This window comes from Sorex araneus, chromosome 2 (assembly GCF_027595985.1).
Source record: "Sorex araneus isolate mSorAra2 chromosome 2, mSorAra2.pri, whole genome shotgun sequence".
Classification (NCBI taxonomy): Eukaryota; Metazoa; Chordata; class Mammalia; order Eulipotyphla; family Soricidae; genus Sorex; species Sorex araneus.
Window position 1 is genome coordinate 306,282,000 of NC_073303.1, and position 14,209 is coordinate 306,296,208.

At 34.9% G+C, this 14,209-nt stretch overlaps 1 protein-coding gene across 1 annotated transcript in view; it reads right to left on the reverse strand.

Annotated features, from left to right (window-relative positions):
* The window catches only part of ECT2 (epithelial cell transforming 2), a 57,880-nt gene that overhangs the window by 9,632 nt on the left and 34,039 nt on the right, over window positions 1–14,209 (reverse strand). The window contains 6 exon segments of the mRNA XM_055127267.1: window positions 2,559–2,678; window positions 2,825–2,903; window positions 6,586–6,667; window positions 8,579–8,675; window positions 9,290–9,400; window positions 10,598–10,666. Of these exon segments, the coding sequence (XP_054983242.1) occupies window positions 2,559–2,678; window positions 2,825–2,903; window positions 6,586–6,667; window positions 8,579–8,675; window positions 9,290–9,400; window positions 10,598–10,666 (558 nt within the window).

Consider the following 14,209-nt stretch of genomic DNA (forward strand, 5'->3'; position numbering starts at 1 on the left):
AACAATATTACATAGTATGTTATATATTACATAGTATGTTATCACTAATTTACAATAGCAGTGAAAATAGTAATACTCAAATTTTCTACTGTAATGTTTTAGTATATTTTCAATTATCCAGGCAAGGTAAACAAATTAAAGATTTTTTTTTTTAAATGCCTTCCAAGTGCTGCTCAGTAGGTATCACTAGTCAATGATTTTCGGTTAACTGGGCAGGCTGATGATTCAATAAAAGGGCATGAGAACCCTGCCCTGCTCTAGCTGTGGTGCTGGGATTGCTCAGATCATCGCAGTGATGCTTAGGGCCTCTGGAATGTGCCTGGCAATGCTCAGAAGACAATGTGGTACCAGGATTGCTAGGCAACCTCCCAGCCTTGAAAATCCGACATTGTTAATATTGATGACAAAAATGCTAGTATGTTAAAGGAAAAATTCAAAACAAAGATAAATATAAAAAGGATCAGAAGTCAGTTTCTGATCATCAATGTCATACAGATTTTATCCATTTTTCATGCATCCTTTAAAAAAAGTTTTTTGGTAGTACTCAGAGGGACTCAGAAATCCTCTCAGAACATTCCTGGGAGTTCTCTGGTGACCTTATCATCTTTCTTTCAAATTTACTAAAGAATTCTTTAAAAAAAAAAAAATCACAGTCTCAATATAGAAAATAAATGCAGGTTCAAGTTTAAAAATAGAGCTACTCATCCGATAAAGGGTTGATAACAAGGATATACAATGCACTGGTTGAACTCCACAAGAAGAAAACTGCCAACCCGATCAAAAAATGGGCTGATGAAATGAACAGAAACTTTTCCAAAGAAGAAATCCGAATGGCGAAGAGGCACATGAGAAAATGTTCAACATCACTAATCATCAGGGAGATGCAGATCAAAACAACAATGAGATATCATCTCACACCACAGAGACTGGCCCACATCCCCAAAAACAAAAGCAACCGGTGTTGGCGTGGATGTGGGGAGAAAGGGACTCTCCTTCACTGCTGGTGGGAATGCCGACTGGTTCAGCCCTTTTGGAAAACAATATGGACGATTCTCAAAAAGTTAGAAATTGAGCTCCCATTTGACCCAGCAATACCACTCCTGGGAATATATCCCGGAGAGGCAAAAAGGTATAGTAGAGATGACATCTGCATTTCCATGTTCATTGCCGCTCTGTTCACAATAGCCACAATATGGAAAAAACCAGAGTGCCCGAAAACAGATGATTGGCTAAAGAAACTCTGGCATATTTACACAATGGAATATTACATAGCTGTCAGAAAACATGAAGTCATGAAATTTGCATACAAGTGGATCAACATGGAAAGTATCATGTTGAGTGAAATGAGTCAGAAAGAAAGAGACAGACATAGAAAGATTGCACTCATATGTGGAATATAATGTAACTGAGAAGTACAAGTTGGCAACGATGCAACTTCTGGCAGATATCTCTCTGGACTTAGTTACTAAAATACTAAATTACAGAAACCCAAAACTGAGAGGCCGCTAAGTGTGGTCACTCGACCTCATACTTCTTCATCCTCAGCAATGGAAAACAAATTATCTAATGCTTCCTTTTCAGCAGGTCTGACTTTAGGGGAGAGACTCTTCAAACAATAATAGTGAGTTTTGTTGAAATATTGTATGCAATCAAAGTGAAAGTAAAGTGAAATTTATTAGTTACACAGGCGGGGGGGCTTAGAGTGGGGGGGCTAGGGGCGTGGGGGGGTTTGGGGTGTGAGGGGGCGGGGTGGAGCTATACTGGGATTCTTGGTGGTGGAATATGAGCACTGGTGAAGGGATGGGTATTCGAGCATTGTATAACTGAGATTTAAACCTGAAAACTTTGTAACTTTGTAACTTTCCACAATAAAAAATTAAAAAAAAAAATTAAAAAAAAAAAATAGAGCTACTGGGGCCAGAGAGATAAGCAGTGGGGTACGCTTGCCCTGAACACAGCTGGCTGCAGTTCCCCAGACAGCATCCTCTAAGCCCCGCCACGAGTGATCACTGCTCAGAGTCAGAAGTAAACCCGATGGAGAAAAAATTAAATTAGATGAATTTTAAAATTAGAATCATCATGGCAGCACATCTTATAAACTCACCATTCATTCTAAAATTTGCTGCTAAAGGAAGAATCAAGGGATAATTCATAATAAATAACCAAAGTTAAATCTCTCTTTGTCAAATTATTTACTGACTGCTTCTTTTCTAGAAAATTCTACTTATACTTCAAAATAAAAGGTTCATACTTATATTTCAAAACTTAAATACACATACATAGAAGTTCTTAAATTTATTAATCTAAATTTAACTATTTGAAAATAAACTAAATGTTCATTTTCACTTCAATTTGAAGTCAGAAGCGTATCATACTTTTACTTTTGAGATTTTCTCCTAACAGTATTGTTAATTAAATAAAAAGTTAATTAAATAGTATTCTGTCAATTCACTTTAAACATTATAGTAAACATTAGTTTACTTTACATATTATATGTCTAAGCATGGCTTTAAACACAAATGAGCAATGATTTTATGCTATATTAAGTACAAGTTTACCTCCAAGCAATCATTGAAGAGAAAGAGAGTTACTTGTTCTCCTCTGTCACAGGGGTGCTCACCTAGGGAAACTGTTTCTATTCGTTGAACTAAGCTTCTGTGAGAAGATAAAAGATTAGCCTGTAGAGATTGAAAGTATTAATGAAAAAGATTACTTGGTGGCAAGTTTTAAAAGTTACCATTTAAATCAAGTAGTGCAAAGATGCTGTTTATATTAAAACTGAAGAATCTAGCAAAAAGAGAAAATAATAAAAATGAGTACTTACTGGGCATCCATCTACTTCATAAACAACATCAAAAATTTGTTTCTGGGCTTCAGTTTTTCTTTTATCCTCATTAATATGCCTAAAATTAATAAGTTTATTTAACATTTAAAATCATATAAAAACAAATATACATACATTTCATGTCCCCCAGAAAAGTCCTTTATGCTAATGTATTATATATTTCCTAAAAATATCTCACTATATTAAAATAACTCCAAGAAATGACTTAGATGTTTTAATATATTTCGTATTACACTCTTTTTTTACCATATATACTCAATATACAACAACCTAAAAAACACTAAGCCTGTACAAATCTTATAAGCTAAAGGTTATCCAGACCCTAAAGGCAATTCCTGTGAGATAGTGAGCAAATAAGACAAGCCCAATTACATACTGTCTGTAAGAGACACACTTTAAATTCACAGACAAAAACAAACTGAAAATGCTCTATACCACAACAGCACATCTCTTCTTCTCAAGAATACATGGGAGCATTTTTAGAGTAGGTCACAAAATAATCTCATAAAGTTGGAAATGATCAAAATGACACAAAATATCTATTTTTACAAAGCAGAAGAAATTAAAAATTAATTCTTAAAAAGGAAACTTAGCAATTCATAAAATGTGTAGGAATATACAACCTTTCTAAAATAGAGAAGAAATCACAAGGGAAATTAGGAAAACTTTTAGATAAACAAAAACATCAAATACAGTATATCAAAATTTATATTCTAAAGCTAACATAGTTTTTAAAAGGAAATTTATAGCATAAATGGGAATTTAAAAATATTCTCAAATAAACCACCTTTTCACTTAAATCAGTAGCTATCCACTAAAACACTCTGGAAACAAAGAGCAATCTAAATCTAAGACAAGAAGAAAATAATAAACCATAATGACCAGATTAAAAATTAATCAAAGAGAATAAAAGGGGAAAAATTAACAAAGCCAAAAAAACTTTGTGTTTTGATAACTAAGATTACAATATTTCACTGTATAATTGTTGCATCCTCTCTTAAAGAAAATACCAACACTATTAATAAAAATTAACTTTACATAATGGCCACACCGCACTTTTTGGCAAAAACTGGCATAAAATCTGTGACAGAAAGGAGGGTGGTGTCAGGGGATAGGGTACATGTTAGGTACCCTACGTGCCCCTCCTTCTCTCATGAGTCTCTGGGGTGGCCCTGTATGACCAAAGCAGCATCCCATACTTGGATCTTTGCACTTATCCCCACCCTGCAGAAAAATAAAACTCCATGATCATTATGAAGTGAAATGCGTATATATAGTAATCCACTCAATTTAGAAACGGTTCCTACGACACTGCCATGGCCATGCCGCTGGAACCCATGAGAGGCTGCTTCACTGGGGCACCCCAGAGGGGGGCGGGTGAGGCCCCTCCCTGCCCCAAGGGACCAGCCCTGGCAGCCAAATGCTGGACCCAGCAGCCACTTATTTCATACCTCACACCACTCATATTCCAAGCGTAGCTCACCATGTTAGGTGGGGTTTAATTTAACATATTAGTAGTATATTATAGAAGGGCTTAGTTGGCCCCTGGGTGAAATACAATAATCTTCACATACTCTCCCCTAAGGTAAGTTTTTTTGGAGCATTTTCAGTGGTTTATTCATAATGAGCAATACAAAATAAATTATTTCGGTTCTGCTTTGGGGCAGGGGTTGGGGTTGGGGTTTGGAATGAAAACATCCAAAATATGGTGGTAGGAAGGTGTGACAGTGGTGGGTTTGGTGTTCGAATATTAAGTGTAATTAAATATTGTGAACTACTTCATAAAAAAAATTAAAAATATAAATGGTTTCCGAACATTATTTAAAAAATCAGTTATTACACTACTGTATGAATAACATTCCTGGTCATTCCTATCACCAGGATTTAGGCCAAGAGAAATGAAACAATATGCACATACAAAGGCCAGTTCATGAGTATTTGCAGCACTTTTATTAATGATATCTAAAAACAGAAAAAAATCAAAGTGTCCACCAACACATGAATAGACAAATGGTGCATGTCCATGAAACAGGAAACAATACGAGGAAAATAACTATTGCTAAAAGTAATTTTTAAAAAATTACAAAATAATATGATGAGTAAAAAAAATTGACATAAAATAATGTACTATGTGATTTCATTTAGATAAGTGCTAGGAAATGCAAATTAGAGGGATGGGTGGGAAAGGAAGCGGCGAAGGAAAGTGACTCCTACAGGGATGACTCCTATAGGGTAGGAGCCAACTTCTGGAAAAGATGGAAATAGTCCTTAGTTGATTGTCAGGATGGCTTTATGGCAATTTCTATTTGCTAAATTAATCACATTATATCTTTTAAAAAGTGTTAAAAACATACTTAAATTATTAAAGTATATATCTATTAATGAATCAATAAGCTAATCTTCAATAACTAATGCTATAGGAATCCAATTTTAGTGGGTTCATTTTGTTCGCTTAAATGGAAGGAACTAGCTAATTAAAGCTCTCATTTCTTTTATCTAGCAAATTATAGTTGTTTTAATCAACCATAGTAAACTTTAATAATTGTTTTCATCAATTATATATAAGCATTCAAGAATTCAAACATGGTAAAATTCTATGTTTATAAATCAGCATAGTCCAATATTAAATGGCAGATTCTTGAAAATCTACTGTGAGCATGGGAGCTTGGGTAGGTATCTATAAGATTTATAATTTCTCAGAAAAAATAATTGCTGAATAAAGAAATCTTTGTGCATGTCTTATCAACCTGGCTTATACCAAGAGTAGCTAGTGTGACACCATGATGAGGTTACATGTCAATAACTCGAGTATTTTTTACTTTAGATTATAAATTACCTTTTTTTGTCCAAGATGTTATATCTAAGTAACAGCATATTCTACCATCAGATAATAATGGTAGAGTAATTCCACACACTGAACAAATAAACTGGGCAAGTAATACACTCTCAGTTTCTTTATGGAAATATGGTAATGCCAAATTCTAACTTCATTTGTTTGTTAAAAGGATCAATGAAAATAATATGAGTCATGGTATATTAAACCATGAAGTATTCAGCAAAACTACTGTCCTAGCCCACAAAATAAATAATATGCAAAAAGTCTGCCTGATAAACATGAAATAATGGCAAAAAATACCAAATGCCCTGAAAAAACACTATGAGCCCTTAGCACCCATATTGCAAATCATAATGCACAAAAGGAAAAGGAGAGAGAGGGAGCAAGAAGGAAAGTGCCTCCCATAGATTGATGGGGGGGCAGGTGTTGGGGGATGGTGGTAGGGAAACGGGACACTGGTGGTGGAAATGTACACTGGTGGAGGGATGGGTGCTGGATTATTGTATGACTGAAACCCAACTATGAACACCTTTGTAATGGTCTATCTCACAGATATTCAAAATATTTTTTTTAAAAAAGTAATGTGGAGTTCATGCCCAATTCAATGAGCTTAATCAATGGCTGAATAAATAGCAGTACTCAGACATTAAATATAAAAAAATATTAAGCAATCATTAAAACATTCAGAAACGTTCTTGATGAATAAATTTTTTAAATATTTATTTTAATACAATATTAGCTAAATAAATTATTCTATTGATATTTTTCTCAATTTATAACTCTTATCAATTCATAAATTATTTTAATAAAAATTTGCTATTGATATTTTCCCTCTAATTTATGACTATTCTATTGATTCCATTCTAAATGTTACAAATAACAGATCACAAAATAATAAACTTACGTCATGACTTCCTTTAGTGATCCAATAGCTTTTTCGAGAGTGCTTTTATCAGGATTTTCTTCAGCTGTATGCTTCTTAAGATCTGTACAGAGTAAAAATAATTTTTTTTTTGTATTTTTTGCATGATTAAGAGATCTCTCAACTTTTTTTTTTTTGTTGCTTTTTCTGGGTCACACCCGGCAATGCACAGAGGTTACTCCTGGCTCTGCACTCAGGAATTACTCCTGGTGGTGCTCGGGGACCATATGGGAATCGAACCCGGGTTGGCCTTGTGCAAGGCAAACGCTCTATCAGCTGTGCTCTCCCTCCAGCCCCAAATCTCTCAACATTTGCTAAGGTCTTCACATCAGTTTTTAACAACTTTCAGAGGATACAATAGATTTTACTACAGAGATACGCAATCCCTTCCAGTAAAGCTTAGGATCTCCGTAAATCTTCAGATTCTCTCCACACAGAGCTGGATGAAAACATGAAACTCAAAGAGCTAAGAATCATTATATATGTTATATGCCATATAGGAGTCCATATTCTATCCCAAAAGCATTTGGTGTTTTTAAGGGCAGGTTTGGGAGGTTCATGAGAAGCATATATTCAGCCTTTTCTTATCCAGGTTGTTTGTTTCCTATATCAAGTTCCACTTAATAGCTCACTAGTCCCATGGCTATCTAATCTTTTTTTAAATATAAGAAAAAGGCTTAGAGAGCAAAATTATTTTCAAAAATATTTGATGATTGCTAATAACACTTAATGAAACAATAATGAATATAAGATACAAACTAATTTATAAAGTTAAATTTGCTTATTCATATTCTTAAAATATCTAAACTAGAACAGCTATTAAAGACCAGGAAAATTTTATAAGCTACTAATCCTAAACTACATTAGAACAGCCTGAAGGTTACTATTACAGTTCATGTTAATCAAATTATAAAATAGCTCAACAATAAACAGTAGTCTCCACATATATACATATATGCACATATATAAGTGACCTATTTGTAAGTTTTTATACTAAGTATAAAGATATAAAAACTAATAATATAAAAACTAATACTGTCTGAATAATACTACGTTAGTAAACTAAATATAAACATTTAATTCTCTTGTATCACGGGCAAAATTTATTCATAAAAATTAATTTTGGAGGTCTGGAGTATGCATCTGCAGAAAAAACATCAGCCTCATGAGGTTGTGATTCTGATCCCTGATGCGATCCACAGGCACTTAGTGAGGCTAATCCCACTAGCTTAACTGTCAGACACAAAAGACAGTGAGCTCTCTGGTACAAAGTGAGGTGTCTATAAGCACTCCGACACATGTATAAGCACTCCAACTAAAGCTCCAACATCTGGCAAGTAGTGCAACTAAACATGTTCAACCCCTGGGCAAACAAATGCCTGAGCATCTCAACAACCGCCTATCAGAACTGTGTGCAAGCACCAAAGTTAAATGAATCTGGCCTGGGGGAAGTTCCTGTGTAAGCAATGCAATAAACTGTGCAATGCCCATGAGCACCAAGGCTCAGTGTGCTAGAACTGCAACCAGACATGCAAGACACAACTGTTACAGTAACAGTGGCAACAAAGGGAAGAGAAGGGGGAATAAATGAACTCTTTGCTGAAAACTCCCTTCCAATATCTGTAGATGAAGGAAATAAATAGATATGTTTCAAGAGTTTTCCACATATTCTAGGGGGAAAGGCGGCAGCATAAGAGCAAATATATACAATTTTAAACCTAAGAAAATATTTTAAATGAGAGTTTCAACTATCTAAAACCACACACAAAAAAAGTCATAAAAATATGCAAAAGTGGGGCTGAAGAGATGGCTTAAAGGATGAACACAAGCACTGCATATAGGAGAACTGGCTTCTATCCCTGGCATCACACAGTCTCCCCAAGTACCAAGCCAGGGGTAATCCCTGAGCACTGCTGGGTATGGATCAAAATAAATAAATAAATAAAACAAAATACTCAAAATATTGGACAAATACCATTTAAAAGTAATGCAACACTGGGTAACCTCTGAACTGGTCGGATAAGAAGTTCAACCAGGGTTTGTCGTCCACATTCTGGCTTAGCTTGATTTATCTGAAAAAAATTTAATTTGTTAAAATTTTTTTTTCAAAAGGTATTCTGCAAAGATCAGACATCCTAAACCATTACATTCCACCCCATAATTGGAGCCCTAAAAAAACGGTAATAGAAGAGGTGGAATAATAATGGTATATTATTATAATGGAATTATCTTTCAAGTCCTGAAATGATCTCCTGGACAGTCAAAGGGTTAGTATTTCTTAAACAGAATGTTTTCTATATACTACTCAATGTTAGTTCACATTTCTTTCAAATATACATCACTTATAAGAAAGGTTTTAAACTATTTCGTTGAGACTATATAAACAAAGGCACTAACAAAAGATCATTAAAGACAAAATAAAATACCACTGCCAAAATTTCACGTGTTTGAGAACCAAGGTACATATAACTTGAAAATAATAATAAGCATACACAACATTCTTATTGGCTCAGCTGCCTCTTGGGTTTTATTCCACAGTATGTCAAATGTGGTGTTAAATATGACTGTTACACTCAGGTACAGCTAAAACCATCAAATAACATCAAGGTATTCATACACAAATACATAGATTTTACTAACAGTATGCTTCACTTAATAATTCTGTGATTTGTATGTGAAAATTTACCTTCAGAAAAGCATGAAATCTTGGTTTCTGTTTTTCACATTTAATAATTGTTTCTTTGCTCATTTCAAAGAAGTTTACAAAGGGAGGGTAAGTTTTCACCAAATCTTTTGACTAGGAAGAAACAAGGGAAAATAACACACACATTTGTTATGCATGCCAAGCTTAAAAGTTAACATTTGAAGATGAATAATCACAATCTGACATACCAGATATAAAAGTTTAAAACACATTTGTTATAATGTAAATTAAAATATAAAGGTTTTTAACAATAAGCTGTTTATTTTAAATCTTCAACCACCCAGAAAAAAATAATTGAGGACTGAAGAGAGAGCTTAAAGAGCTACAGCACATTCTTCACATGTCAGAGAGCATGGTTCAATTCCTGGCACCACACACGGTTTCCTGTGCACTGCCAAAGTATAATCCAAAACACAAAAATGAAAAAAAGAAAAAAGAAAAATTAAGACTATATGGCAAGGTTAGAACGAAGCCCCAGAAAACAAAAATCTATATGAAAAATCCAAGGCCAAATAATTGGAAAAATCCAATTATAATGATTTCATTATAAAAATCATTATAATTTTACAATGAAAATCATAAATCCTATTTACAATACTTCCTGCAAATGAATTTTACTTATGTAGATATTATCATGATAAAGAAGCAATTTATTATAAGTCTTTTTGCACGCACAGCAGACAGTGACATCAATTGAGAAAGAGAAAAAAATAAAATTTAGAAAGAAATCATTCTGCTATGGCCATTTGTGAAGGCAAATGATTTCATATATAGTAATTAACATCAATAGACAATTAGTGTTCCTAATGATTACTTAGGGCTAACAAGAAAATGTTACTTATGTAGAAAAAGACTACTTTAGAGGATTAGAATACTACCAATACATTTTATAAATAGAACTATGTCAAAATTTTAAAAACTCACTTATTTCATTATTTTTATGTGTCGATGGTACCAGAACTGAACTCAGGTCGCATGCACACAAGGCATGGGCTTATATTACCGAGCCAAGTCCCTGCTCAAAACTCTACTTAAACAGGTAATTGTAGGGGCCGGAGAGATAGTACAGTGGGTAAGGCGCTTCCCTTGCATGTGACTGTCCCAGGTTCAATCACCAAGATCCCATGTAGTCCCCCAAGCACTGCCAGGAGTGATCCCTGAGTGCACAGCCAGGAGTAATGGCCTCTGAACAAAACAAAACAAAAAACCAAACAAAAACCTCCAAGTAACTTCATTCCCTTCCAGCCCTTAATGAGACATTTCAATAAGAAAACTTAAAAAATTACTTACATATTTAAGAAAAATATCACCAATGCTTTTGCTTTCATCCCAATTAATAATAAGGTCTTCAAGATCATCCTGGAAGGGAAAACATTCAAACACGTAAGACTGCACGTGGGTTGGAGTGACAGCACAGTGGGTGGGGCGTTGGCCTTGCACGCGGTCAACCTGGGCTGGATCCCCAGCACCCCACATGGTCCCCTGAGCACCGCCAGGAGAAATTATTGAGTGCAGAGTCAGGAGTAACCCCTGAGCATTGCCAGGTGTGACCCAAACCCCCCACCAAAAACATTGTACTTAACAGTCCCTTGAAATTTTTTAATATTATAAAAACAGTCATTTGAAAGAAATATTCAAGTGTCTTTAATGTGTTAAATAACACATTTTCTCTTTGATAAGGAACTTAACTGTTGACTCTATCATTAACAAAATTTTAAAAAGTAGGGTCCCGAGAGATAGGGAGCTTGCTTTGCACATGGTCAACCAGGGTTCAATTCTCAGAACCCCATGTGGCCAACAGGAGTGGTCCCTGAGCAAAGAATGAGGAGTAAGCCCTGAACACTGCCAGGTATGGCCCCAAACAAAAGTTAATTTAAAAAATAAGAAATTACAAATAGTACCAACACCAAGTCAATAAGATTAACCCTAACTCTCCAATATGATGTGACAAATTTACTGTATTTTTTCCTCTTTTACCACAAAAAAACTTTCAACCCTGCTACTAAAGCATTTTATGTAACATCAGAAACTGTAACCTATAATTTGGGGGTCATCATTAAACTTTAAAGGGTAAAATGGTAAATACTGTAAGGCATAGAGGCCAGATGATTTCTCACAAACCCTGAACTCTTACAGAGGAAGCAGCAATAGTCCTAACAACTAAATGTGCCTCTTTACCAAAATAAACAAAATACTACCAACATTTAAAACTGGTTGGATCTGATCCATTGATAATAGCTTCCAAATCCCAGGTCTATGTAATTCATCTATTGTCATCCTAAAATGTTACATACATATCACATGAACAGATGTTCATATATATTATTAGGTATATGGAAGTCAAAGTCACAAATCACCTCATCACTGTTAGAATACCTAGTTTTCAAAAAGTATCAAGTATTGGCGATAACAAAGAGAAGAGAAAAATCATATACTGTTTATAGCAATGTAAATCCGATATAAACAATACAGATAAGAATACGGTAACTTCTCAAAAAGAACTATCTTATGGCCAGCTATCCCCTGATGGGTATTTACTGCAAGATTCAAAAAACACTAATTTATTGGGCTGGCAAGATAGCTTAAAGGGCCAAGCATATGTGTTACATGTAGAAGGCACCCAGATTTGGTCCCTAGGACTGTATGATGGTCCTTCAAACACTAACAGACGACCCAAGCACTGCCAAAAAAAGACTAAACAAAATAAAAAAACAAAGCAAGGAGCTGGAGAGATAGCACAGGGGTAGGGGGTTTGCCTTGCATGCTGCTGACCCAGGTTCGATTCCCAGCATCCCATATGGGCACCACTAGGAGTAATTCCTGAGTGCAAAGCCAGGAGTAACCCCTGTGCATTGCCAAGTGTGACCCAAAAAAGGAAAAAAAAAACCCACAAAGCAAATAAAATAAAAAATAATGAGATATCAATGTATCAATGACCAGGAATAACCAGTGCTTGTGGAGATGGATGTGGTGAAAAGGAAGCCTCTTTTACTATTGATGGGAATGTCTTCAGGCTCAGTTTCTATGGAAAACAGTATGGAGATTTCTCAAAAACAGTAAAAAAAGTTTTTAAAAATCAGGACTTCATCTTTCTTTACTGCTGGGGAAAAAAGATGAAATCCCAGCATTATCAACAGTATGAATAAACATAATTGGTATTGGGCTTAACTATAATTCATACAGAGAAAGAGAAACACTATATAATTCACTTATGTAATACCACTTGTGCTAAAATAAAGCAAATGAATGAACAAAACAAACTACAAGAACAAAATAGTGGTAGGAGCTGAAGAGATAGTCCAACGGTAGGGCTGTACTGTCCCTGCCATACGGGCTCCCCCCAACCGTCAGGAGTGATTCCCGAGTGCAGAGCCAGGAATAATCCTGAGCATTGCTGTGTGACCCCTTCACCCTTCCCCAATAAAACCAAACTAAATAAACAAATCCAAAACAATATAGCTAGAAAAGGGGGGAACAGAAGGGTAACAGGTTAAATTGATGGAATTATATGGTAATAGACAGAAACCAGACTTTTGATAATAAATGTAATTTAGTAATGAAAGATAATTTCACACACCAGAAACGGATGAAATGTTATAAACCAATGTTACTTCAATTCAAAAATGACCTCCTGGGGACCAGGATATGCGGCTCCAATTAGCAGCTCGTGCTCTGCATAGTTAGGCCTGGTTTTGATCTCCAATGCCACCAGCCTTCCACTCCTCCAGTAGCACCAAACACGGTGCCACAACAATAATAAAAATAACAAATGCAATGAAGTGGTAAATAAAAAGGGTTTTTGTGGAAAATCAGAAGGCATTCAAACATTTTATTATAAAATATAAATTGGATAATAAATTGAGATGTCAAGAAATAGTATTCATCAAATAAAATTCCAAGTGAATTAAAGTAGAAATTAATCAATAAGTTCTTATACCAGAGGTTGTCAAAACAGCATTAACATAACTCCCAGGATACATTTTTCAGTAGAATTTATAACATTAAAACTATTTTCATTATAATATTTAAGCATATTGAACTTTCTAATCCTCTCACAAGGATTCTACAGTTTTCTAGAGGCTACATGGCATAACACAATATAATTGACTGAATTCAGAAGTAGACATGAGAAATGGTCTTCTATTTAGCCAGAGAAAAATCTGTAAAACAGTATTATTCTTCACATTGTTTTAGAAATTTTTTCATAAGTGTTTTATTACCATGTAGTACACTATTATTATATTAAATGGCAGTATTTACAATATGTGAATTTAGGATAGGAAATCCAAGCCGCTCCCGGTGACTCTCAGCCAACCGGGCTGGGACTGCTTGGTGCTTCAGCAGCGCTGGGACCCCTCCTGGGCCATGAATGTGTAGAGCTGAGCAATGCTAAGGGACCGACCCAAGTGCCAGGAACCAAACCTTGGTCAGTCACATGCAAGGAATGACGTTAACCCCTGATGTGATCTCTGGTCCCAGTAGTTATATTTTTAAAGCATATATTCACATATGAAAGATAAACTCTCATGTTGTCCAAACATTAATTCAAAACAGGTTATAAATCTATTTTTTGGGGGTTTTTTTGGGTAAAAACTGGCAATGTCCAGGGCTTACTATTGGCAGTGCACGCACCTCACTAGGTCACTCCAACCCTAGACCTAACTCTAAAAATAATACAAAGAAGAGAAAATTTTCAGAATACATAATTAGCCAAAAAAAAAAAACCCTCATATGGCCAAAATTACAACATTAAAAAATACGAGAAAATCAAACTATCAAAATTAGAAACATCTGATCTTCATGTGTACCTCTAAGACACTATATTAAAAAATAAAAAGACTAAAACCTAAGATTATATCTGAAGGAACTGAAAAAGGAGAAATAAACAGGAAAAGCAGAAGG